Raw genomic sequence first — 22,658 nt, 5'->3', positions numbered from 1 at the left:
CCTTGTCTCGGTTCAGGATGAGAGAGATTGATGCCTGTGATGGTGGTGATACATCACGGTACTTCCCTAGCATTGTACATAGTTATATAATAGTTGTGTGTAACGTGGCCTTGTAATCCTGTGTATGGTACTGTGTATTGTACTGTAGCTCTGTAGAGGTTCGGTCACCTCTATGTAACCTGACCTGGCCACGGAGAGCTCCACCTTAGCCACTCCCCCAGGAGTTAAGTATAAGACCCAACTTCTGAGACCGGACCCATTTTGTCTGGCGTCGTCTGTGTCGGGTAAGCTTCCTATGTAGTGTATTAAAGCCTTAGTTAAAGTCTCACATGTCTTTATGGTTCTTGATGCTTAGTGCATCAGTGATAGAGTTGGGGGAAGCACTCCCAGCTCCTTGGACTCGTTAAAAGCCTTAACCAAGCGCGGCCCCAGTAGCCCAGAAAATGTTTTATAAAGTTCCACTGGAAATCCATCAGGTCCCGGGGCCTTACCCGATTCCATCACCTCCAACCCTTCTATCACCTCCCCGAGCCCAACATGAATTGCCAGGTTAAGCCCAACACTGACAAATATAGAATAATGCTGCAGTCAACCTGTCCAATAAAATGCCTTAATCTTAGAAAAGCACAGTACATCGACTAACCAATGTGCGACTGTTATTGGTCACAAGATAATTATAAAAATAGAAGCTTATTTGTTCACTGTTCAGACAGATCCCATTGCTCCTTCATGAAAATACCGAACTGTTTTTAGTTTCTTTGCTTCTGTGTTGGACTCGAACTCTATGTTCCACTTGAACTTTGGCCTGGGCATCAAATACCTAATTTAAATAAATAAAATGTGCAAAAACTGAATCCATGGCTCAGAATTTTCTCAAAGTAGCTCACACTCATCAGCCATTGCTTTTGCGTGAATGTACCACAGAACACTGGAATGGTTTTATCTTCGCTATTTCCCACACGTAAATTCCTAACTTCCACTGAACTGTTGTGAAAAGAAGATAAGATGACAAATCAGCTCATACTTTCATGTCCTTCCTATCAATCAATTAAAGGAAGGCTTACCTGTCTGTCGAGCTGAAGAATAATCTTCGGCGTGGAGCAGTTTGTATTGAGGGAGGAAAGGATTGGCAATGCACATTCTGTGACAAACTTTAGTTTACATTTATTCAGCTTGCATAAACTAAAATTAGATTTTTTTAAAATGTGTTTACAGGTGTGTTCCTGATAACCAACGCTCATTTTCATTGGGTATTCAGTGGCTCTTTGTGAGGATCCTAGGTGAGAATCTACCATGATACCATTGACTTTTTAAATGAAAAAACAGCATAAAATAAATACAAAAGCAAAATATTGCAGGTGCAGGAAATCTGAAACAAAAATGAAAATTGCTGGAAATATTCAGCAGGTCGGGCAGCATCTGCGGAGCGAAACAGCCGGAGTTTTCCAATCCCCTCACGCTGACAGGATCTTCTGATCCCGCTGCTATGGATAGCGATTTCAATGGTTCAGCAACCGCACTGTTTCAGGTTGAAATGACCTTCAATCAGAATAAACAAGGGGTGACACAGTGGCTCAGCAGTTAGCACTGCTTCCCCACATCACCAGGGACTCAGGTCCAATTCTGACCTTGGATGACTGTGTGGAGTTTACACATTCTCCCTTTGCCTGCGTGGGTTTCCTCCGGGTGCTCCGGTTTCCTCCCACAGTCCAAAAATGTGCAGATTAGGTGGATTGACAATGCTTAATTGCCCCGTCGTGATCAAAGGTTAGGTGGGGTTATGGGAATAGGGTGGGGAAGTGGGCTTGGGTGGGGTGGTTTTTCAGAGGGTCCTTCTGCACTGTAGGGATTCGACAAGGAACGTTACGCTGCTTGAAAATCTCATTTAGAAGTGAAGAAGCATTGCACAGGGTGTATCACATAGGGCCACATATAGTACATATCTTTATTTAAAAAAAAAAAAAATTTATTCTCCTTTTTTACATTTTCTCCCAAATTTACTCCCACCAACAATAAACAATAATCAGCAACAAATATGTAAATCCCCATAACAATAACAACGATCCCATCCTCCCACCAACCCCCAAACATTAGCCCGCATGTTTACATAACCAAATGACAAAAAGGAATCAGGGATTACTCATAGTCACCCTTAATACACACAGCCCCCCTTCCCCCCAACCCTCCCACCCACCCCCCCCCCCCCCCAACTAATGTTCGATGTTATCCAGTTCTTGAAAGTGCATAATGAATAATGCCCATGACTTGTAGAACCCCTCCGTCCCTCCCCTCAGTTTAAACTTAACCTTCTCAAGAGTCAGGAATTCCAACAGGTCCCCCCGCCATGCCAGGGCACAGGGTGGAGAGGCTGCTCTCCATCCCAACAGGATCCGCCTTTAGGCGATCAACGAGGCGAAGGCGACGATATGTCGTTTCCAACCCTGGCTGGTCCGACATCCCGAATATGGCCTCCCGGGGTCCCGGGTCCAGTTTCACATGCACCACCTTGGAAATTACCCTAAAATCTCCTTCCAGTAATCTCTAGCTTTGGACACGACCAAAACAAATGAACGTGATTAGCGGGGACCCCCCCTGCAACGCTCACACACATCTTCTACTCCTTCATAGAATCGGCTCATCCTCGCCCTCGTGAGGTGTGCTCTGTATACCACCTTCAGCTGTATCAGCCCCAACCTCGCACATGAGGTGGAGGCATTTACTCTCCGGAGCACCTCACACCAGACCCCCTCCTCTATAACCTCTCCCAACTCTTCCTCCCACTTTGCTTTGATAGGGCCACATGTAGTATGACATTCAGTGAGTGGAAGCAAGCACAAGACATAATGGTAACAAATCCCTTGGATTTATTTTGAACTGAAGCACTAATTCAAGTGGAATTCATGTGTCTTGCAAGGCCAGTGTTACCAGGGAATGCAGCAGGGATCATGGAACTGGAGTTGTCATCCTTTGTCGTAACTTGTGATATCCCCAGTTCAGTCGGAACCTAGTGTAGGACTGGAAACAAATATGCTGAGCTCCAAATGGGTACTACTGGATTAGACCAAGGAACGTACCTGAATCTCTTAACACTGGCAAAATTATTTTTAAAAAATCTACATCCACTTTCATAGGTGGCTGAATGGGTTCTCACACTCACTGGGTGTAGGTGGGTTCTAGAGATTGCCTTTTCAGTGCTTGGTAGGTCCCAGAGGTGCTGTAGTGGCATGGGTACCTGCTAACCCCATGCTAAGGTTGGTGTCTTCCTGCTGATGATGCAAAGTCTGGCAGATTCAGCATTGGAGGACACTGAGCACTCCGTGTAATTATGGGGATGGTGACCATTGCCATTCTGGGCCAGTTTGTACAAATGTCATTTCATTTCTACAATGGTTAAATGTTGGGCAGAGAACGGCACTATTTTGGGTAAACACACGTTCTAGTACCTTTTGACTTTTGGATGAAGTTCTGGACAGCCATATGATTCATATTCCTCTCTTTGGCATAACGCCTGGAATCTTTACTCCCAAGGTAGATGCACAGATTTATAATATCTCCTGGCTCACCACAGACGCCTCATGAGAAAATCCCCCAAATGGCAGGATCTTTATACTGGGGAGGGTAGGTCTGGGATGGAGTTGGACATATCAACCCCCAGAGGCAGCCACAGGGACTGCTGAATGTCAAGGCGGGCTGGTTAAAGAGGCCCAGTGGTTTTGATCAGTATTAGGCTTTGTCGGCCTCACCCCCATGTCCATGAATGCCATGTCATACCAACCCAAGAAAAAAGCTGAGCAGAGTTCAGTGCAAATTGGCAATCATATTTGGACCTTGAGAATGGCTGGCATTAAAAATGGGAAAATGTTACACAATTGGAGGTAACAGCACGATTCCCTCCAATTGTGTAACATTTTCCCATTTCTAATGCCAGAGGTTCATTGTTCTGACAGAAAGAAAATCCCAACCATCTGACTTGGAATTATATTGCCGTTCCTTCAATGTCACTGTGATAAATTCGTGGACCTTCCTTCCTAACTGTACCATGGGTGTCCCTACAACACAGACAGCAGCCGTTCTAAAAGGCAGCACATCACCACCTTCTCAAGGCAGTTAGGGATGGCCAGTAAATGCTGACTTCCCATGAGCAGATTTTAAAAAAGGAAACATTTATTCAGCCTGACAGTGCTCAATGCTGAAAATAGATGATAAACATGGAAGAGCATTCCATTCTCCAGAACTCTCCCACCTTGGTGAACCAAAACAATTTTAAGAAGTATTAGAAATCACTGATTGGAGTCAACTTTAAAGCAAAAACTTTGTGGTACATTTTCCGATCCCGCCCACAATGGGAATCCTAGAGGTGAGATGGACAATTTAACAGACCATTAAAAGGTCCGATGACCTCGGACGGCAATTGACAGTCCCAGGCGGGCAGGACCATAAAACCCATCAATTATGTTTAGCTCTTACTGGCCTTCCAAATTGCCGTTGAGGAGGTGGTGATGTCATGTGTTGTAAGAATACCCACAGTGCTGTTAGGAAGCTCTTACACTTCCAGGAGATCCAGGCTCTATCAATAGCTGTTTAAAAACAAAGTTTCAACTTGTACACCGTGTGGCTGAAACTAACACGATCAATACAGCAGTGATGATGTTTAGATGTTAAGAATAGCTCTAAATGATATTAACCATAAAGTGTTAAGCTAACCTTTTAAAGCCAATCTTAAATAAAATCTGAAAATAATTAATTTCCTAACTTTCTCCAATCTCTTTTTACTCATTTATTCTTCACTTCTGTTTTCAGCAATTAAGCATTATTTTTACTTCTAATGTTATCTGTCAATGTTAATGCTTTTTAACGAAAACCATTCTAAGACTTGTTACTTTGTTCATTTCCTTCCCCTCCAGTTTGTCGCTCACTGTTTATTATGGAATGGGAGCAAATTTGGAATAAATTGTTGGACCTATTATGATTTAAAGATTATTTTGAACAATATGTCAAAAAAAATTTTTTTTAAATTTATATTTCAAAAAATGAATAATATTCGAAAAATCTACATAGCGCTGGATTCTGCGGTCCGCCAGCTGCATGATTCTTGGCCGCATGCTGTTGGCAGGTGGCTGGATTCTATCTTCTTCCTTCTTGTCAATGGGATTGCTCATTGAAACCACCGCACACCGCCGGGAATCCTGTGGGCGGGGTGGGCTGCTGATAGGAAAAGTGAATTGAAACCACCGGAGAATTCCAGCCATTGTCACAGAAATTGTTCATAGCAAAAACGTGTAGGACGATTTTAAAAAAAAGCAAAATCATGGGCTGTGAATTTGTGATGCCCGGCGTGCCAGTAGCATCAGAAGCTCCCGCCAGCGGTCTCCCTTCATCCCTGGGAATGGCCAGATTTTGTGGGACCTTTCACGATTCTCTTTATCATGGATGATGCACGATCAATTGCACAAAGACTAAAGTTGGGTACAGCTGTGGCTTTATTACAGTCAGATGCGTGGCAGGAGCTACCGGCGAACCTGTAGTGCAGGTCCTACCTTACATCTCCTATGACAGTGGTTCACCACAGTGGATGCCCACTCGAAGTGCTTCGAGGTGTGCAGGATGGCCTCAACAACGCCCACGGCCACGATAGAAAAGTTCTAGGGCTCCCTGAGGTCCTGATAATAGGTAATGCAACGCCCTTCATTGGTGAGCTATTTGCCGCCTTTACGAAGCGAAACGGCATTCGGCATGGTTGAACCGCCCCAAATCATCCCTCCTCCAATGGCATGCTGGAAAGGGCAGTCTAGACTTTCCAAAGGGGCAGAAAGAAACAATCCAAGGGTTCCATGGACACGCGACTGTTGCAGTTCATTTTTAATTACCGCACAATGCCACATGTGAAGACTCGAATTGCTCTTGCAGAACTGTTGATGGGCTGGAGACATAGAACCCGGTTTAGTCTCACGTTTCCGAGCCTCGGCAGGAACGTAGAGGTGCAGCAGGAGACTCAGAAGAGGCAGCATAGTTTAAGGACACCAGGGTGGAAATTTCCCTCTGGGGATGCCCACAATTTTGTTGATTGGGCACTGTAGCTCTCAGGCGTAGTGCTGGAAAGAACGGGTCCTGCCTTGTACAAAATCCAGGTTCAGCGGAGAGTTCAACAAAAGCACTTGGACCATCTAAAGAAGTGAGAACCCACGCTTGGCGATGCCCAACCAGCAGTATCAGCGTCTCCTCCATGTCAGGAATCATCCCTCAGCCAAGGGACTCAGCCGTCCGGGTCACAGTGCCTGATCCAGCAGGAGGAGAATTACTCTGAATCAGAGGTGGACGCTGAAGTGTCCATACCAGCGGATGACATCACTTCATTAAAATAACTCTTCGGAGGTCGGCCAGGAAACAGCGGTTGGCAAACCGATACACTCCACCTGACCCAGAACCACCACAGATGGAAGCACAACCATGGGTAATGTGGCGCAGAAGTCCCCCACTGACATCGGTGCAACTAAATGGTTTTTTTCGGACTTGAGGGGGGGGGGGGGGGGGGGTGGTGTTTTAACCCCGACAAGGATCACAGGAAAACTATTCTCCCCATGAGACTCGTGGAGTATGAGTTACCCAGATAGAGGGCGGAGGCCACCCAGCTGGAGCTCATTATGAATGACCATAAAAGCCGGTACAAAGCAGGGGCTGGGGTAGTTAGTTCTCGCAGCAAGGACTGTACTGGGAGTGAGTTGTTGCCTTGAGCAGAACATTGTATATAATTAACTAAAGCTCTGTTCTCTTAACACTGGTTTCGGCAAGTTACTAACATAAGTGCTGAAGATATAAATGTGCATAACATCACCCCTGCCCACAATGTGATACTGTAATTTCTTTACCTTCCTGACCCTACCGCTATATCACGTTGTTTCTCCAGAATCCGCAGTTGAGTCAGAGGCGGCCTGCAGTCTGCCAGGCTCTGTTGCCTGAGATGACTTTGGGCAGCATCCTCTGGAGGGCCAGGACCTGGAGGGGCCTGGCCTGCTTTCGGGAGCATGGCTGTGGTTGTGTCAGCCTCCTCGGTGTGTGGGACTGGAGCTTTGTCGGTCACAAGCAGAGGGGAGTAAGAAGGGCTGGGTGGAAGGCCCCGGCATCAGCTGATTCTTCTGACTATAGGTGTTCAAGGGCCACTGGGTTTCTCCATGGGATGGAGGGGCAGCTGGAGTGAGATCCAGAAGCTCGATCATCCTCTGCCATTGGCACTCGTGGATGCCTACAAGTGCCTGCACCATGCAGTTGATACCCTGAAACATAGAGTTCCTGCCCTGAACCATGGCGTTCATGGTCTGAACCATGCAGTGAACGTCCCCTACCATGGAATGACCGTCTTGCACCAAGGTCTCCACTGCGGACACCAACCTTGCAGTGTTAACTTGATTGCCTCAGAGTACCAGCACTAACTCCTCAGACAAAAGAAGTTGGAACTCCTACACTCGGCCTTGCAATCCGAGGAATGTCGCAAACATCCTTTCCTTAAGTTCATGCCTCTGCCTTTGTAGCTCCCAGAGCTGAGGGACGGCCAGGTCCAGGGGAATGTAATTTGACTGGGGCTCAGCAGTGTCCTGGCCTCCAGCAGTTCTCTGCCAGATCCCTGGGACGTCTCTGCCTCCGTCAGCTGTGGATCATCTGAACAAAGAACAAAGAAAAGTACAGCACAGGAACAGGCCCTTCGGCCCTCCAAGCCTGTGTCGACCATGCTGCCCGTCTAAACTAAAATTTTCTACACTTCCTGGGTCCGTATCCCTCTATTCCCATCCTATTCATGTATTTGTCAAGATGCCCCTTAAATGTCACTATCGTCCCTGCTTCCACCACCTCCTCCGGTAGCGAGTTCCAGGCAACCACTACCCTCTGTGTAAAAAACTTGCCTCGTACATCTACTCTAAACCTTGCTCCTCGCACCTTAAACCTATGCCCCCTAGTAATTGACCCCTCTACCCCGGGAAAAAGCCTCTGACTATCCACTCTGTCTCTGCCCCTCATAATTTTGTAGACCTCTTTCAGGTCGCCCCTCACCTCAGTCGTTCCAGTGAGAACAAACCGCGTTTATTCAACCGCTCCTCATAGCTAATGCCCTCCATACCAGGCAACATCCTGGTAAATCTCTTCTGCACCCTCTCTAAAGCCTCCACATCCTTTTGGTAGTGTGGCGACCAGAATTGAACACTATACTCCAAGTGTGGCCTAACTAAGGTTCTGCTAATGCCCTCCATACCAGGTAACATTCTGGTAAATCTCTTCTGCACCCTCTCTAAAGCCTCCACATCCTTTTGGTAGTGTGACGACCAGAATTGAACACTATACTCCAAGTGTGCCCCAACTAAGGTTCTATACAGCTGCAACATGACTTGCCAATTCTTATACTCAATGCCCCGGCCAATGAAGTCAAGCATGCCGTGCCTTCTTGACTACCTTCTCCACCTGTGTTGCCCCTTTCAGTGACCTGTGGACCTGTACACCTAGATCTCTCTGACTTTCAATACTCTTGAGGGTTGAACCATTCACTGTATATTCCCTACCTGCATTAGACCTTCCAAAATGCATTACCTCACATTTGTCCGGATTAAACTCCATCTGCCATCTCTCTGCCCAAGTCTCCAAATGATCTAAATCCTGCTGTATCCTCTGACAGTCCTCATCGCTATCCGCAATTCCACCAACCTTTGTGTCGTCTGCAAACTTACTAATCAGACCAGTTACATTTTCCTCCAAATCATTTATATATACTACGAACAGCAAAGGTCCCAGCACTGATCCCTGCGGAACACCACTTGATACAGCCCTCCAATTAGAAAAGCACCCATCCATTGCTACTCTCTGCCTTCTATGACCTAGCCAGTTTTGTATCCATCTTGCCAGCTCACCCCTGACCCCGTGTGACTTCACCTTTTGTACCAGTCTACCATGAGGGACCTTATCAAAGGCCTTACTGAAGTCCATATAAACAATATCCACTGCCCGACCTGCATCAATCATCTTTGTGACCTCTTCGAAAAACTCTTATCAAGTTAGTGAGACACGACCTCCCCTTCACAAAACCATGCTGTCTCTCGCTAATACATAAAGTAGTACATAGAACATACGGTGCAGAAAGAGACCATTCGGCCCATCGATTCTGCACCGACCCACTTAAGCCCTCACTTTCACCCCATCCCCGTAACCCGATAACCCCTCCTAACCTTTTTGGCCACTAAGGGCAATTTATCATGGCCAATCCACCTAACCTGCACGTCTTTGGACTGTGGGAGGAAACCCACGCAGACATGGGGAGGAACCCCATGCATACACGGGGAGAATGTGCAAACTCCACACAGACAGTGACCCAGTGGGGAATCGAACCAATGGGGAACCAATGCAGGAAGTCGTAAGGTAGTAAAACAGGGACAGAAACAAAAGCGAGTAAGGGGGAAAGTGTAAGGCAGAGAAGCCATAGTCAAAAATCAAAAAGGGCGACAGTACAAGGTACAGTGACTGACGGGAGCTCAGTGAGTAGGCCCAGTAATACTAAAAGGAATAAAACAGGAAGTAAAAATATAAATGGTAAGCAACGCTGCAGGTTGTTACATGAAGATATGGGTTCAACGACAAGGAAAATTAGGAGAAAAGTTAAGAGGAAATATAACTTAGGAGCGGTTACTGATCGAGGTGTTGTAAGATTCAAAACAGAGGTACACAAGTGTACTTTACCTGAATGCTCGTAGTATTCGGAATAAGGTAAATGAGTTGATGGCGCAAATCATCGTGAATGACTATGATTTAGTGGCCATTACTGAAACATGGTTAAAGGATGATCAAGACTGGGCGTTAAATATCCGAGGGTATCAAACTATTTGGAAGGACAGAGTGGATGGTAAGGGAGGTGGTGTAGCTCTGTTATTTAAGGATGACATCCGGGCAATAGTAAGGGATGACATCGGTGCTATGGAGGATAAGGTTGAATCCATTTGGGTGAAAATCAGGAATAGTAAGGCGAAAAGGTCACTGATAGGAGTAGTCTATAGGCCACCAAATAGTAATATTATGGTGGGGCAGGCAATAAACAAATAAATAACTATGCATGTAGAAATGGTACAACAGTTATCATGGGGGATTTTAATCTATATGTCGATTGGTTTAACCAAGTCAGTCAAGGCAGCCTTGAGGAGGAGTTTATAGAATGTATCCACGATAGTTGCCTAGAACAGTGTGTAATGGAACCTACGAGGGAACAAGCGGTCCTAGATCTGGTCCTGTGTAATGAGGCAGATTGATTAATGATCTCATAGTTAGGGATCCTCTCGGAAGGAGAGATCACAATATGGTGGAATTTAAAATACAGATGGAGGGTGAGAAGGTAAAATCAAACACTAGTGTTTTGTGCTTAAATAAAGGAGATTACAATGGGATGAGAGAAGAGCTAGCTAAGGTAGACTGGGAGCAAATACTTTATGGTGAAACAGTTGAGGAACAGTGGAGAACCTTCCAAGCGATTTTTCACAGTGCTCAGCAAATATTTATACCAACAAAAAGGAAGGACAGTAGAAAGAGGGAAAATCGACCGTGGATATCTAAGGAAATAAGGGAGAGTATCAAATTGAAGGAAAAAGCTTACAAAGTGGCAAAGATTAGTGGGAGACTAGAGGACTGGAAAATCTTTAGGGGGCAACAGAAAGCTACTAAAAAAGCTATAAAGAAGAGTAAGATAGATTATGAGAGTAAACTTGCTCAGAATATAAAAACAGATAGTAAAAGTTTCTACAAATATATAAAACAAAAAAGAGTGGCTAAGGTAAATATATGTCCTTTAGAGGATGAGAAGGGAGATTTAATAATGGGAGATGAGGAAATGGCTGAGGAACTGAACAGGTTTTTTGGGTTGGTCTTCACAGTGGAAGACACAAATAACATGCCAGTGACTGATAGAAATGAGGCTATGACAGGTGAGGACCTTGAGATGATTGCTATCACTAAGGAAGTAGTGATGGGCAAGCTAATGGGGCTAAAGGTAGACAAGTCTCCTGGCCCTGATGGAATGCATCCCAGAGTGCTAAAAGAGATGGCTAGGGAAATTGCAAATGCACTAGTGATAATTTACCAAAATTCACTAGACTCTCGGGTGGCCCCGGCGGATTGAAAATTAGCAAACGTGACACCACTGTTTAAAAAAGAAGGTAGGCAGAAAGCGGGTAATTATAGGCCAGTGAGCTTAACTTCGGTAGTAGGGAAGATGCTGGAATCTATCATCAAGGAAGAAGTAGCGAGGCATCTGGATGGAAATTGTCCCATTGGGCAGACACAGCATGGGTTCATAATGGGCAGGTCGTGCCTAACTAATTTCGTGGAATTTTTTGAGGACATTACCAGTGTGGTAGATAATGGGGAGCCAATGGATGTGGTATATCTGGATTTCTAGAAAGCCTTTGACAAGGTGCCACACAAAAGGTTGCTGCATAAGATAAAGATGCATGGCATTAAGGGTAAAGTAGTAGCATGGATAGAGGATTGGTTAATTCATAGAAAGCAAAGAGTGGGGATTAATGAGTGTTTCTCTGGTTGTCAATCAGTAGCTAGTGGTGTCCCTCAGGGATCAGTGTTGGGCCCATAATTGTTCACAATTTACATAGATGATTTGGAGTTGGGGACCAAGGGCAATGTGTCCAAGTTTGCAGACGACACTAAGATGAGTGGTAAAGCAAAAAGTGCAGAGGATACCGGAAGGGTGTTCGGGCCGGAAAGTGGAGCTGAGTCCTCAAAAGATCAGCCATGATCTCATTGAATGGCGGAGCAGGCTCGAGGGGCCAGATGGCCTACTCCTGCTCCTAGTTCTTATGTTCTTATGAACCTGGGTCCCTGGCACTGTGAAGCCACAGTGCTATCCACTTGTGCTACCGTTCTGCCCACAAGAGATATTAGACTTCCGGTGCATCACTCCTGATGTGCTCCAAGCCTCAGGATTGCATTGTTTGGTGGAAACAGTCAATGAGGGGCTTTTATCCCAGACACTTACTGGACATGAATGGCAAGAATATAAAGTAGTACATAGAACATACGGTGCAGAAGGAGGCCATTTGGCCCATCGAGTCTGCACCTACCCACTCAAGCCCTCACTTCCACCCTATTCCCATAACCCAATAACCCCTCCTCACCTTTTTGGCCACTAAGGGCAATTTATCATAGCCAATCCACCTAACCTGGACATCTTTGGACTGTGGGAGGAAACCCACATAGACACGGGGAGGAAACCCACGCAGACACGGGGAGAACGTGCAAACGCCACACAGACAGTAACCCAGTGGGGAATCGAACCTGGGACCCTGGCGCTGTGAAGCCACAGTGCTATCCACTTGTGCTACCATGCTGCCCTAAAATCTGAAATGAGGTGTTCACCAGTAAGTGACCCAGAAGCCTACCTACTAATTATTTCCACTGAGGTGAGAATCTCTGCGCCGGTGGAGGGTGCAAGTGACAGCTGCGTCTTCTTGCAGGACTTCAGAAAAATCTTCAGAGCTGCTCTCCTCTGTGGTGACCAATGCCCGACTGCAGGATGGGATGGGTGCTGGACTGATTTACCTACAAGGGAAGAGTACTGGCATTAGTGCATGGCAGGGTCATGAGGATCGAGAAGGCATAACTCACATGAGTCTGGCCAGACGGCCAAATGTGCTATGGGTCCTCACTTTTGTCTCTTGCGCCCAGCTCACCGTCAGCACAGGAGCCATCCTGATCCTCCCTGACCAGATCTTGGTCTCTCTCCTCAAATGCAGTGAGAATTCTCAGTTTGGGCATTCTGCCACCTGTCTGTGACCCTCCACCTTATTGTGAGCCAGATTGCCCTGCAAGGAAACAGATAAGGAGCGTGTAAACAGGCCATGTTCCGGGTCATGACAAGGATGCCTGGCATGTGTGATTAATAAATAGGAGCTGGGATATGATATGGGGAGGGGATGAGGATGAATGAGGGGAATGAGAATGAGCAGGGGAAATGAGGACACGTGTGCGAGGGTAAGTAGTGGGGCCCCTTGAGATGGTATGAATGAGCTCCCAGTAGATGTGTGATGGGTGTGCAAGTGGTTGAGTAGTGACAGATGAGAGGAGTTACTTACCCTGGCTGCACAGAAGATGTCATTCACCTTTTTCCTGCACTGGGCGCCTGTCCTCCTGTGCCGACCAGTGCTGCCACCGCCTCCCATGTGGGGTCCGTGATGTCACTGGATGGTCTCCGGCCCGATTGAGGGTACAGCACATTACGTCTCTTCTCCACCACATCCAGCAACCTGGTCAGAGCTTCCTCCGAGAACCTCAGTGCTGGCTTCCTCGCTGCCATCCTCTTGGCTAGACTTTGGACAAGTTGCAGGGGAGGCGTTTAAATGTAGATTGAATTGATTGAAATGCTCAGCAGATCCACGGGCAGGCGAGTCAGAGCTATCACGCCACGGGCACAGAGTGAATCTTGTGCCCTGCACGATTCTCTCCTGTTTTCTTGCCCAAAATGACACTAGCCAAAATAATGGAAAATTCCACTAGGAATCTCTGATACACACTAATACTGCATATTATAGAGTGATAGGTTAAAAATGTCAAAGACAGAGCCCATGGGGGGGAGAGAGGCCGACGTTTTGGCCTTTGATTCCCTGGTGCCCCGGAGACGGATTCTGCTGGGATGGAGGGACTCGGAGCCCCCAAAGTCGGGGGTATTGGTAAGCGACATGACGGCGTTTCTCAGGTTGGAGAAAATCAAATTCGCCTTAAGGGGTTCGTTACAGTGGTTCGCTAGGAGGTGGCAGCCGTTCATCGACTTCTTTGAGGAAAATCAGTCTGTCAGCAAGTGGGGGAAATGGGCGTGTGAGGGAAAAGTGGGGAGGCATATAAGTGACGAACAAGGGTAGGAAAACCAATGAAGGGAGGGCCGTGAGATGGAGTGTTTATGTGGACCACGTTAGAGCATAAGACCGTAAGACATAGGAGCGGAAGTAAGGCCATTCGGCCCATCAAGTCCACTCCACCATTCAATCATGGCTGATTTCAACTCCATTTACCCGCTCTCCCTCCATCACCCTTAATTCCTCGAGAAATCAAGAATTTATCAACTTCTGTCTTAAAGGCACTCAACGTCCCGGCCTCCATCGCCCTCTGTGGCAATGAATTCCACAGACCCACCACTCTCTGGCTGAAGAAATTTCTCCTCATCTCTGTTCTAAAGTGACTCCCTTTTATTCTAAGGCTGTGCCCCCAGGTCCTAGTCTCCCCTGCTAATGGAAACAACTTCCCTACGTCCACCCTATCTGAGCCATTCATTATCTTGTAAGTTTCTATTAGATCTCCCCTCAACCTCCTAAACTCCAATGAATATAATCCCAGGATCCTCAGATGTTGGTTGGGGTCTGTGTTTGGGGGGAGGTGGCTATATTATGTGGGTATTTTGTCTTTGTTGGATTTTTCTGTCTAAAAGTGTTAAAATTATAAATGCGTTAATAAAATATTTTCTAAAAAATATGTCAAAGCAGTAGCAAACAGTATTAACTACTTAATAGTATGGGACTGAAAAAGTAAATACCAGCAAACTAACAGCATTGCAGTCAGAGGAATAATTCTTATGTTACAGAGAGATTAAAACTATAGACAATTACCCAAAGCATAGTTGATGAAAGTTGTCAGAAGTTGTGCTAAAACAGAAAACGATGGAAAATCTCAGCAGGTCTGGCAATATCTGTGCCATGGGTCAGAAGGCAGCTGGGAGTCTACATTGCATTGCAAGCTTCAGATGAAGACAAAGTTGAGCTCAATTGTTTGGACAACCTCAATAGAAAGAACAGAGGTCCTTGGTGTCATAATATGCACCCATGCCCATCATGAGGTAAAAACAGGCAGTGACAGACACCCAGGTTAGCCAACCAACATACATACAGAACACAACCAATCACCAGACAGAACACAACCAATCACCAGACAGAACACCAGAGGGGGGCTTCCAACTATAAAACACACGAGGCATCAGCACTCCGCCTCTTTCCACTGGTGACAACTGTAGTGACAGTCAGGGTGTCTATATCAGTCAGCACCTTCTACACGTGGATCAGAGTTAGCCTGGTCTAGTAAGTTAGAGTTAGTACACTTAGAGTAGTAGAGTGTCAACCCACAGCCAGCTGTGTGCATTGTTACAGAAGTTCAATAAATCGTATTGAACCAACTCCTATGTTTGGTGTATGCTTTACAGTTCATTTGTATCCTGTTGCAGTCCGTGTTACCCCAGGGTGAATAACACGACACTTAGCAGCTGAGCATATTGTCACACATGCATTTCACTAAAATGTAACAATACCCCTATTGCTGCTCTTTTAACTTTCCATGAACTGACTTACAGGTACTATTCCAGGACCAATTCTGTTTGGTACAGTGATTGATATATCTTGTGTCCTATGGAATGAAGATGTTTGTGGTCGTAAAGGTGCATGCTGGACATATGACAACCGGAAAATGGCCAATTTGATTACAGTCATTGGTAAGTTTTCCATTCAGTTCTTATTGAAAAGAATATGAACATAATTTAAATGAATTCTAAACTTGAATAAGTAAACAGATTCTTTAATGGCTTGTTGAATTAAAGCACCATGATGTTTGTAATATATATAAATGACTTGGACGAAAACGTAGCTGGTCTGATTAGCAAGTTTGCGGATGATACTAAGATTGCAAGAGTTGCAGATAGTGATGAAGATTGTCAGAGAATACAGCAGGATATAGATAGGCTGCAAAATTGGGCGGAAAAATGGCAGACGGAATTTAACCCAGACAAATGCAAGGTGATGCATTTTGGTAGATCCAATTCAGGTGGGAGCTACAAAATAAATGGCAGAACCACCAGGACATACAGAGATCTGGGCATGCAGGTCCACAGATCCGCACAGGTGGAAATGATGGTAAAGAAAGCATGCTTCCCTTCATAGGACGGGGTATCGAGTATAAAAGCTCGCAAATTATGTTACAGTTATATAGAACGTTGGTTCGGACACATTTGGAGTACTGTGTCCAATTCTGGTCACCACACTATCAGAAGGACGTGGAAGCTTTGGAGAGAGTACAGAAAAGGTTTAGCAGGATGTTGTCTGGAATGGAGTGTATCAGCTATGAGGAGAGATTGAATAAACTGGGATTGTTCCCCGTAGAGTGACAAAGGCGGAGGGGTGACCTGATAGAAGTTTATAAAATTATGAAGGGTATAGATAGGGTGAACAGCTGGAGGCTTTTTCCCAGGGCGGAAAGTTTCAAGGTGAGGGGGGATGTGTTCAGTGGAGATGTACGTGGGAAGGTTTTTTACACAGAGGGTGGTGGTGGCCTGGAATACACTGCCAAGTGAGGTGGTTGAGGCAGATATGTTCGCGACCTTTAAGACGTATCTGGCTAGACACATGGACAGATGGGGAATAGAAGGATTCCTTTGGTCTAGATAGGGACTGTTCCTGTGCTGTATTGTTCTTCGTTCTTGTTCTTTGATATATTGCATTTAGACATACATATTAGAATGATCCCAATCTAATTTCAGCCGAAGTGTCAGTAGGAATTTCTACATTTGGACTTCGTAGGTATGATAATTTTAGTTGTATTAAATGGTCAAGTTAGCCTGGTCTATGGTTAATCGAGGCCACTGTCTTATTTACTGCAAAAACCAGTGCATTTGAAAATTTAATAATTTCTAAGCAGTTATGTCCTCATTATTTTGTTATTTTTCAATGGATCAGGACACAACTTAACTTTGATGAATTAGCTATTCAGAAAAATCAGCAAGCTATCTTTAATCTTTTTTCGTGTGAGATAAATATTGCTGAGGACATCAAGGGAAGACTCCCCTGCTCTTCTTTGATATAATCTTTATGGGTATTTTACAATCACCTGAAAGGGTGGAAGGGTCTTCCGTTGTCTCAAATACAGTACTTTAAACAATACAGCATTCCGTCAACACTCCATTCTCAGCCTAGCATTTTGTGTTTAGATCACTGAGTAAGATTTCAACCTAACCTTCCAACTGAGCCTCAAGTGTGTCACTGTAAGAGTCCTTCCTGTTTATTTCCTTTGTTCCCATTTCTTTAATTTTATTTTATTATTTTTGATCCGTGGACCCATAACTGGAATGTGCCGTTAAGCAGAAGCCCCAAGCTGAAGCGGCCTGTTTGTCACGACATTGTGGTTCCTAGGTTTTATGTTTGCAGAGGGGAGATCAGACTTGTCAGTGCTGAGTGAACCTTAAGAACTGGTTTTGGAGGAAGTCAGTTCAAGTGGCTAACTGGCAACCAGTGGGTTGCCTGACAACAATCAGCGATTGGTTCCTGCCAGGTTGTTTTTCTGAGAGAACCTGCCAGAAGCCTCTAGACCCTTGAAGGAAGAGATGTGTTTTCTCCCTCTCTCCGCTGCCATTTGCCTACTGTCTCTGTGAGTCTGCAGTGAAGATTACAAGCTGAAGGAAAAGAAAGTACCCAATTGAAGGCCTAACCTTCAGAAACAAACTAACTGGAAGACATCCATCAGAATCAAAGATCTTTATCCTTTTATTTTATTGTATTTTCTTTACCCCTAAACCACCCTTTTCCCTTTGTGTTGTTTGTCTGTGTGTGTGTGTGTATATAGAGAGGGTGGGGAGTTGGCGGCGAGGGGTGGAGCTGGTTGGACATCAGATAGTGGATAGCCAGTTGTATTTTTTCTGCCTATTTGAATATAATTAATGTTAATTATAAAAGGTTACTTGTGTTTAAATTTTAAAAACCTGGTGATTGTAGTCAATTTAGTTCAACCAAAGCCACAGGTATTAATATAAAATCCAATTTCCCCTGTGTTGCGACTCCGGGTTAAGTGGGGCTGGAATTAACTGTGCACGAGCTGACACTGAGCAACGTGCATACTTATGAGAGGGTTTGATAGAATAAATAAGGGGAAATGTTTCCACTCGCAGAATGGCTGGTAAACAGAGGATACAGATTTAAGAAAACTGGGAAAAGCATTAGATTGTAGAAGGGAGAATGTTTTTTATGCACTTGTTTTTTATGATCTGGAATATACTGCTTGAGAGCATGGTGAAAGTAGATTCCATTGTGAATTTCAAAACAGAATTCAATATATACTGAATTGATATATACTTCAGCGCTGGCGGATTTTATATCAACATAATCTAAATCCATATATTTCATTTTTAGGCACATCTTCCAAACTGGTCTCCATTATCGCAATTTTTGCAGCTTTATTCCTATATAGACCGCCACAGGTTCCTGAAGTATCAGAACCGATGCCCGATGGGCCAGCAAGTGAATGGGGATTTGGGACAAGGGACCAGGAATGAACTGTGACTGTGAGGGAAAATGTGTCCTCCAGCAAATAAGGCAGTGCATTAATCAACATAAACTGAGAGACAAAAAATTCATTTTTCATGTATTTCGTTAAATATGACAATGATTGCAAATTTCTATCTTTGATGGCTTCCATGAAATTATATGTCGAGTATTTAAAAACAATTAGATTGATTTTGATGTGAATTTGATCAATAGTTCTAGTCTGATTGGAGACCATTTTGTTTTTCTAAACCTTGTCCCCATTACGATTTTTTTGTAAACACAAAAACTGTGTAAATTAATTATACAAAGCCTGCCACCACTGTACATGAAAGCATACAAAATGCAAAAACTGCTATGGGAGGTACTTGGCGGCTATCTACAGAATGGTCCTCAAGGTTTCACGGGGGAAATAGCCTCTGTATGGGCACCTCTAGAAAAGTAATTCATAAAATATGTATGCTAAATAAATTGCCATATGGGATGCACCTGGGAGTCCTTCAACAAATGAATAGCATATAAGTAAGTATGGAAGTTGCGCATATAATAAATATAAGTGCTCCCATGTATATCTGCTTCAAACATGTTTTGTATGTCTACTATAACACATAATTATCTCCTGCAGCCCACTTTAAAAGCATATCAAACTTACTCCAACAGCCTACATACTTTTATAACTCAAGCTTTGTGACATTTAATTTTCACTTCTTAATTTACTTTACTTAATATTATCCTCTATACATTTAAATCTTTATGCTGCCTTGCTCTATCCTTTCACATTGCTGCCTTGATAATAATTTATTTAATTGGCCAGTAGACTAAATAAATCCCAGATCGGAATGTCAAACTGCGCTCAACTGATCTCTGCTGCGGCATAGCAAGGATGTTGCACTCAACATCAAAATTCCAGGGCTGGAAGAGGGGTTGGAGAAAGGTTTTCCTAATCCCAAACATTTCCTTTGCTAATCTGCATGGTGCTTGTTGAAAGATTTTCCAAACTCACCTGCCTGCTTATATATAAATAATAGCTACTTAATTTAGGCACTGGAGAGCCTCCAGTACTGCTGGAGGTGCACCCTAGCATGAGATAAATCATTCACAAGAAGATGGAATAAAAGATTAGAAGAAAAGGGGGAAATGTTGCATGTAGCAGCAAGGTGGAATGCTAATGAGCACTCCCAGTTAATTTCCCCTCATGCTGAATTTCTGATCTCAGGCTAGCTGACAGGTAAAAAATATTGGTCAAGCAATTTTTATCTGGAAGAAAGGTAGAATTGGAGGACAGTTGTTCATTGCTTTCTCTCACACACCACCAAATAGCCACATGAGAGTTATATCAGTGGAAGGTATGGAGTAATTCAGTTTTCCTACAGTTATAGTTGGCACAGGATTTGTAAGACCAAGAATACATGGGAATACAGTGTAAAATAATATTAAACATGAGGATGTTTTGCATTGGGAACCTCCTTTAACCGGTACAGGCAGATTGTTTCATCCTGTGGAGTATGAACATAGTCCAAGGTCAATCCAGAAGCATTTAATAGCAGTGGTACTTGTACCAGGCCACAATGGTCATTACAATTAATTTCTACTGCACAAAATGATGAGAAATTGCTCAACCATCAAATGTGTAATTGTCCGAGTGTAAAGTCAGTTACACTTAGATTGCCAAACTGCAGATGTTAAACCTCCAAAGTATTGTCTATTTAGACCAACTAATTAAATTAGTAAGAAATGACCAATCATCACCCAAGACACTCTTATGCCCAATTGTTCTGTGCAAAATATTTGATAAGCTGCTGCTTCCAAGTGTATGATGTTGATTATTTTTGTTTTCATTTCATGTATTCTTGAATTAGAAAAAATCAAAAGCATGTATATATTTGTAAATATAACTATTCTGGTAAAATGTAAATGAAAGACTTTCAAACTTTTTTCAATTGTTATTTTGTTTAAAGATTTGTCAAAAAAGTTTAATGAAATTTTGTAATTTGGCCATTTTGAGGAATAAAAGAAAACTTATTAAGTTACTTCCATGTTGGCTTACTGCCATCAACATCCTGAGAGTTACTATTGGCCTGAAACATAATTGGACTAATCATAAAATACTATGGCTACAAGAGGTTAGGAATTCTGCAATGAGCAATTTGCCGCCTGTCTCAAAAAAATCTGTCCTGTATCTATGAACACAAGCCAGGAGTGTGTTAGAATACTGTCCACTTACCTGGATGAGTGCAGTTGAAACAACACCCAAGAAATCAATTTGATCAGCACCCCATCCACCAACTTCAACATCCATTCCTTTCATTGCAATGCACAGTGGCAGCAGTATGTAAGGTGCACTGCAGGAACTTACCAGGGCTCCTTCGTCAGAACCTTCCAAACCCACAAATTCTACCACATGGAAGGACAGGTTCAGCAAGGATACATGGGTGCACCGGAAGAATATGGGACAGGCATATTTAAATGAGCCATCTATGTTGATCTGGATCATGCCCAGTGAGGGCGAAATCACAATCGTGACGTCTTGCGAGATTCCGTTGAATCTCACGAGATGTTGCAAGCGTCGCGATTCTCACTGGAGACCTCTCGCGAGATTCAGCAGCTTCAACACGTCACAAACTCGGGCGTGGCGAGGCCGGTAAATCCCACCCGAGAACTTAAGAAACAAAATAAAAGTTTTAGAAGAATTATCAATCAGTCCTGGGCTTGTCAGTGCCATTTAGTTCATGGTACGTTGTGGCCGGTAAGTTAGGTGACTCCGCTGAGGACCCGGGTTCAAATCCCGGCCCTGGGTCACTGTCTGTGTGGAGTTTGCACATTCTCCCTGTCTGCGTGGATTTCACCCCCACAACCCAAAGATGTGCAGTTTAGGTGGATTGGCCACACTAAATTGCCCCTTAATTGGAAAAAAAATAATTGAATACTCTAAATTTATTTTAAAAAGTTAGGTGATCCCGGTAGACTTCGGAGCTGCTTTGTTGGTTTTGCAGTCTGTTGGAGACACTTGTTGGCTTGTGTCCAGAGGGAGAGATGATCTGGTTCTCTCTGCAGGGTTATTGAAGAGGCCGTCCTGCTTATTTCTCTCTGCTGCCTGTCTCTGTTAAAATACGCTTGTCCCCAACAAGCGAGAGAGAAGGGTCCTTCTTGCTTCTTTGTTCTTCCACTTCTCACCCATCATCAGCCAGATTTTAACCCATTTTCCCTGTGCATTCACGGCAGGGGAAACAGTCATGTCTTGCATTCATTTCAAAACCGTGCAAAATTCTGAGAAATAACGGGTGTTTTGGATATCTGTATTGATGAGAGATACAAAACCATCTCCATCGCCCTTATAAACCCAGGAGTTTTGTCCAGCCTTTTGTATCTTCCAAGCCTTCCTTTCAAATGCCTCAGTGTCAAGTGGGCTTTCACACCTCTTCAGGTGTGAAATTCCTTGCCCTCCTAGGAAAGTATGCCAGTAGAATACACAATAGAATTTTCCAGAAAGTGGTCACTTCGCAGTATCAGCCATCTTTTGGTCAGTGTCTTTTCTTATTGCTTTAAAAAACACAGGTCTTCGTTTGAATGTGCAATATGCCCATAGGTAGTTGGGGAAGCTGGAGCACACTTTCATGACACTACAAAGACAGAGGTCAAGCCACAGACTTACTTAGTCTGTGCAGTTTAGCACCACACCACATCGCATATTTTCCCACTGGGGAAATATGGGGTAAGTATGAAAAGAGTCGGGGCAGCACAGTGGCGCAGTGGTTAGCACTTCTGTCTCACGGCGCCAAGGTCCCAAGTTCGATCCCGGCTCTGGGTCACTGTCCGTGTGGAGTTTGCACATTCTCCCCATGTTTGTGTGGGTTTCGCCCCCACAACCCAAAGATGTGCAGGGTAGGTGCATTGGTCACGCTAAATTGCCCCTTAATTGGAAAAAAATGAATTGGGTACTCTAAATTTATTTTTAAAAAGTAAGAAAAGAGTCTAATAGTGAAGTGTCTCCAGCTCAATAACACCTTCCTGGCCCTTTACACCTTCTCCTGTTATCTCCCTGTCATGAATACCAAGAGTGCAGAAGTAAAATGTGAGCCATCAAATAATGTGGAGCTGAGGGACCCACATGAACACAAACTCCATGAACAGCAGCTAAAAAATCCAACTCAAATCCATCACATTGCACATAATGAATGAATGCAGCTGGAGAAACTGCAAAAAGAACTCTTATGTTCACAATAATAGCAATGTTTAAATGTCACCAGTAAGAAAGGTACCCGTGTGTTCCCATGTTTATCCACATGTGACATATATGGGCTATCCGTGCTTGCCTGGAATGACTTTGGTGACTGTCGT

At 44.2% G+C, this 22,658-nt stretch overlaps 1 protein-coding gene across 1 annotated transcript in view; it reads left to right on the top strand.

Annotated features, from left to right (window-relative positions):
- Positions 1-20,350, top strand: part of LOC140429419 (solute carrier organic anion transporter family member 4C1-like) — a 285,020-nt gene extending 264,670 nt beyond the window's left edge. The window contains exons 11-13 of the mRNA XM_072516370.1: positions 1,216-1,280; positions 15,368-15,505; positions 18,189-20,350. Coding sequence (XP_072372471.1) covers positions 1,216-1,280; positions 15,368-15,505; positions 18,189-18,331 — 346 coding nt within the window. The 3' untranslated portion in view covers positions 18,332-20,350. The remainder of the gene's footprint in view (positions 1-1,215; positions 1,281-15,367; positions 15,506-18,188) is intronic.
- Positions 20,351-22,658: the final 2,308 nt, after the last annotated feature.

This window comes from Scyliorhinus torazame, chromosome 9 (assembly GCF_047496885.1).
Source record: "Scyliorhinus torazame isolate Kashiwa2021f chromosome 9, sScyTor2.1, whole genome shotgun sequence".
Lineage (NCBI taxonomy): Eukaryota > Metazoa > Chordata > Chondrichthyes > Carcharhiniformes > Scyliorhinidae > Scyliorhinus > Scyliorhinus torazame.
The sequence above is the reverse complement of the archived record's forward strand: the minus strand, read 5'-3'. Positions and strand labels throughout refer to the sequence as shown.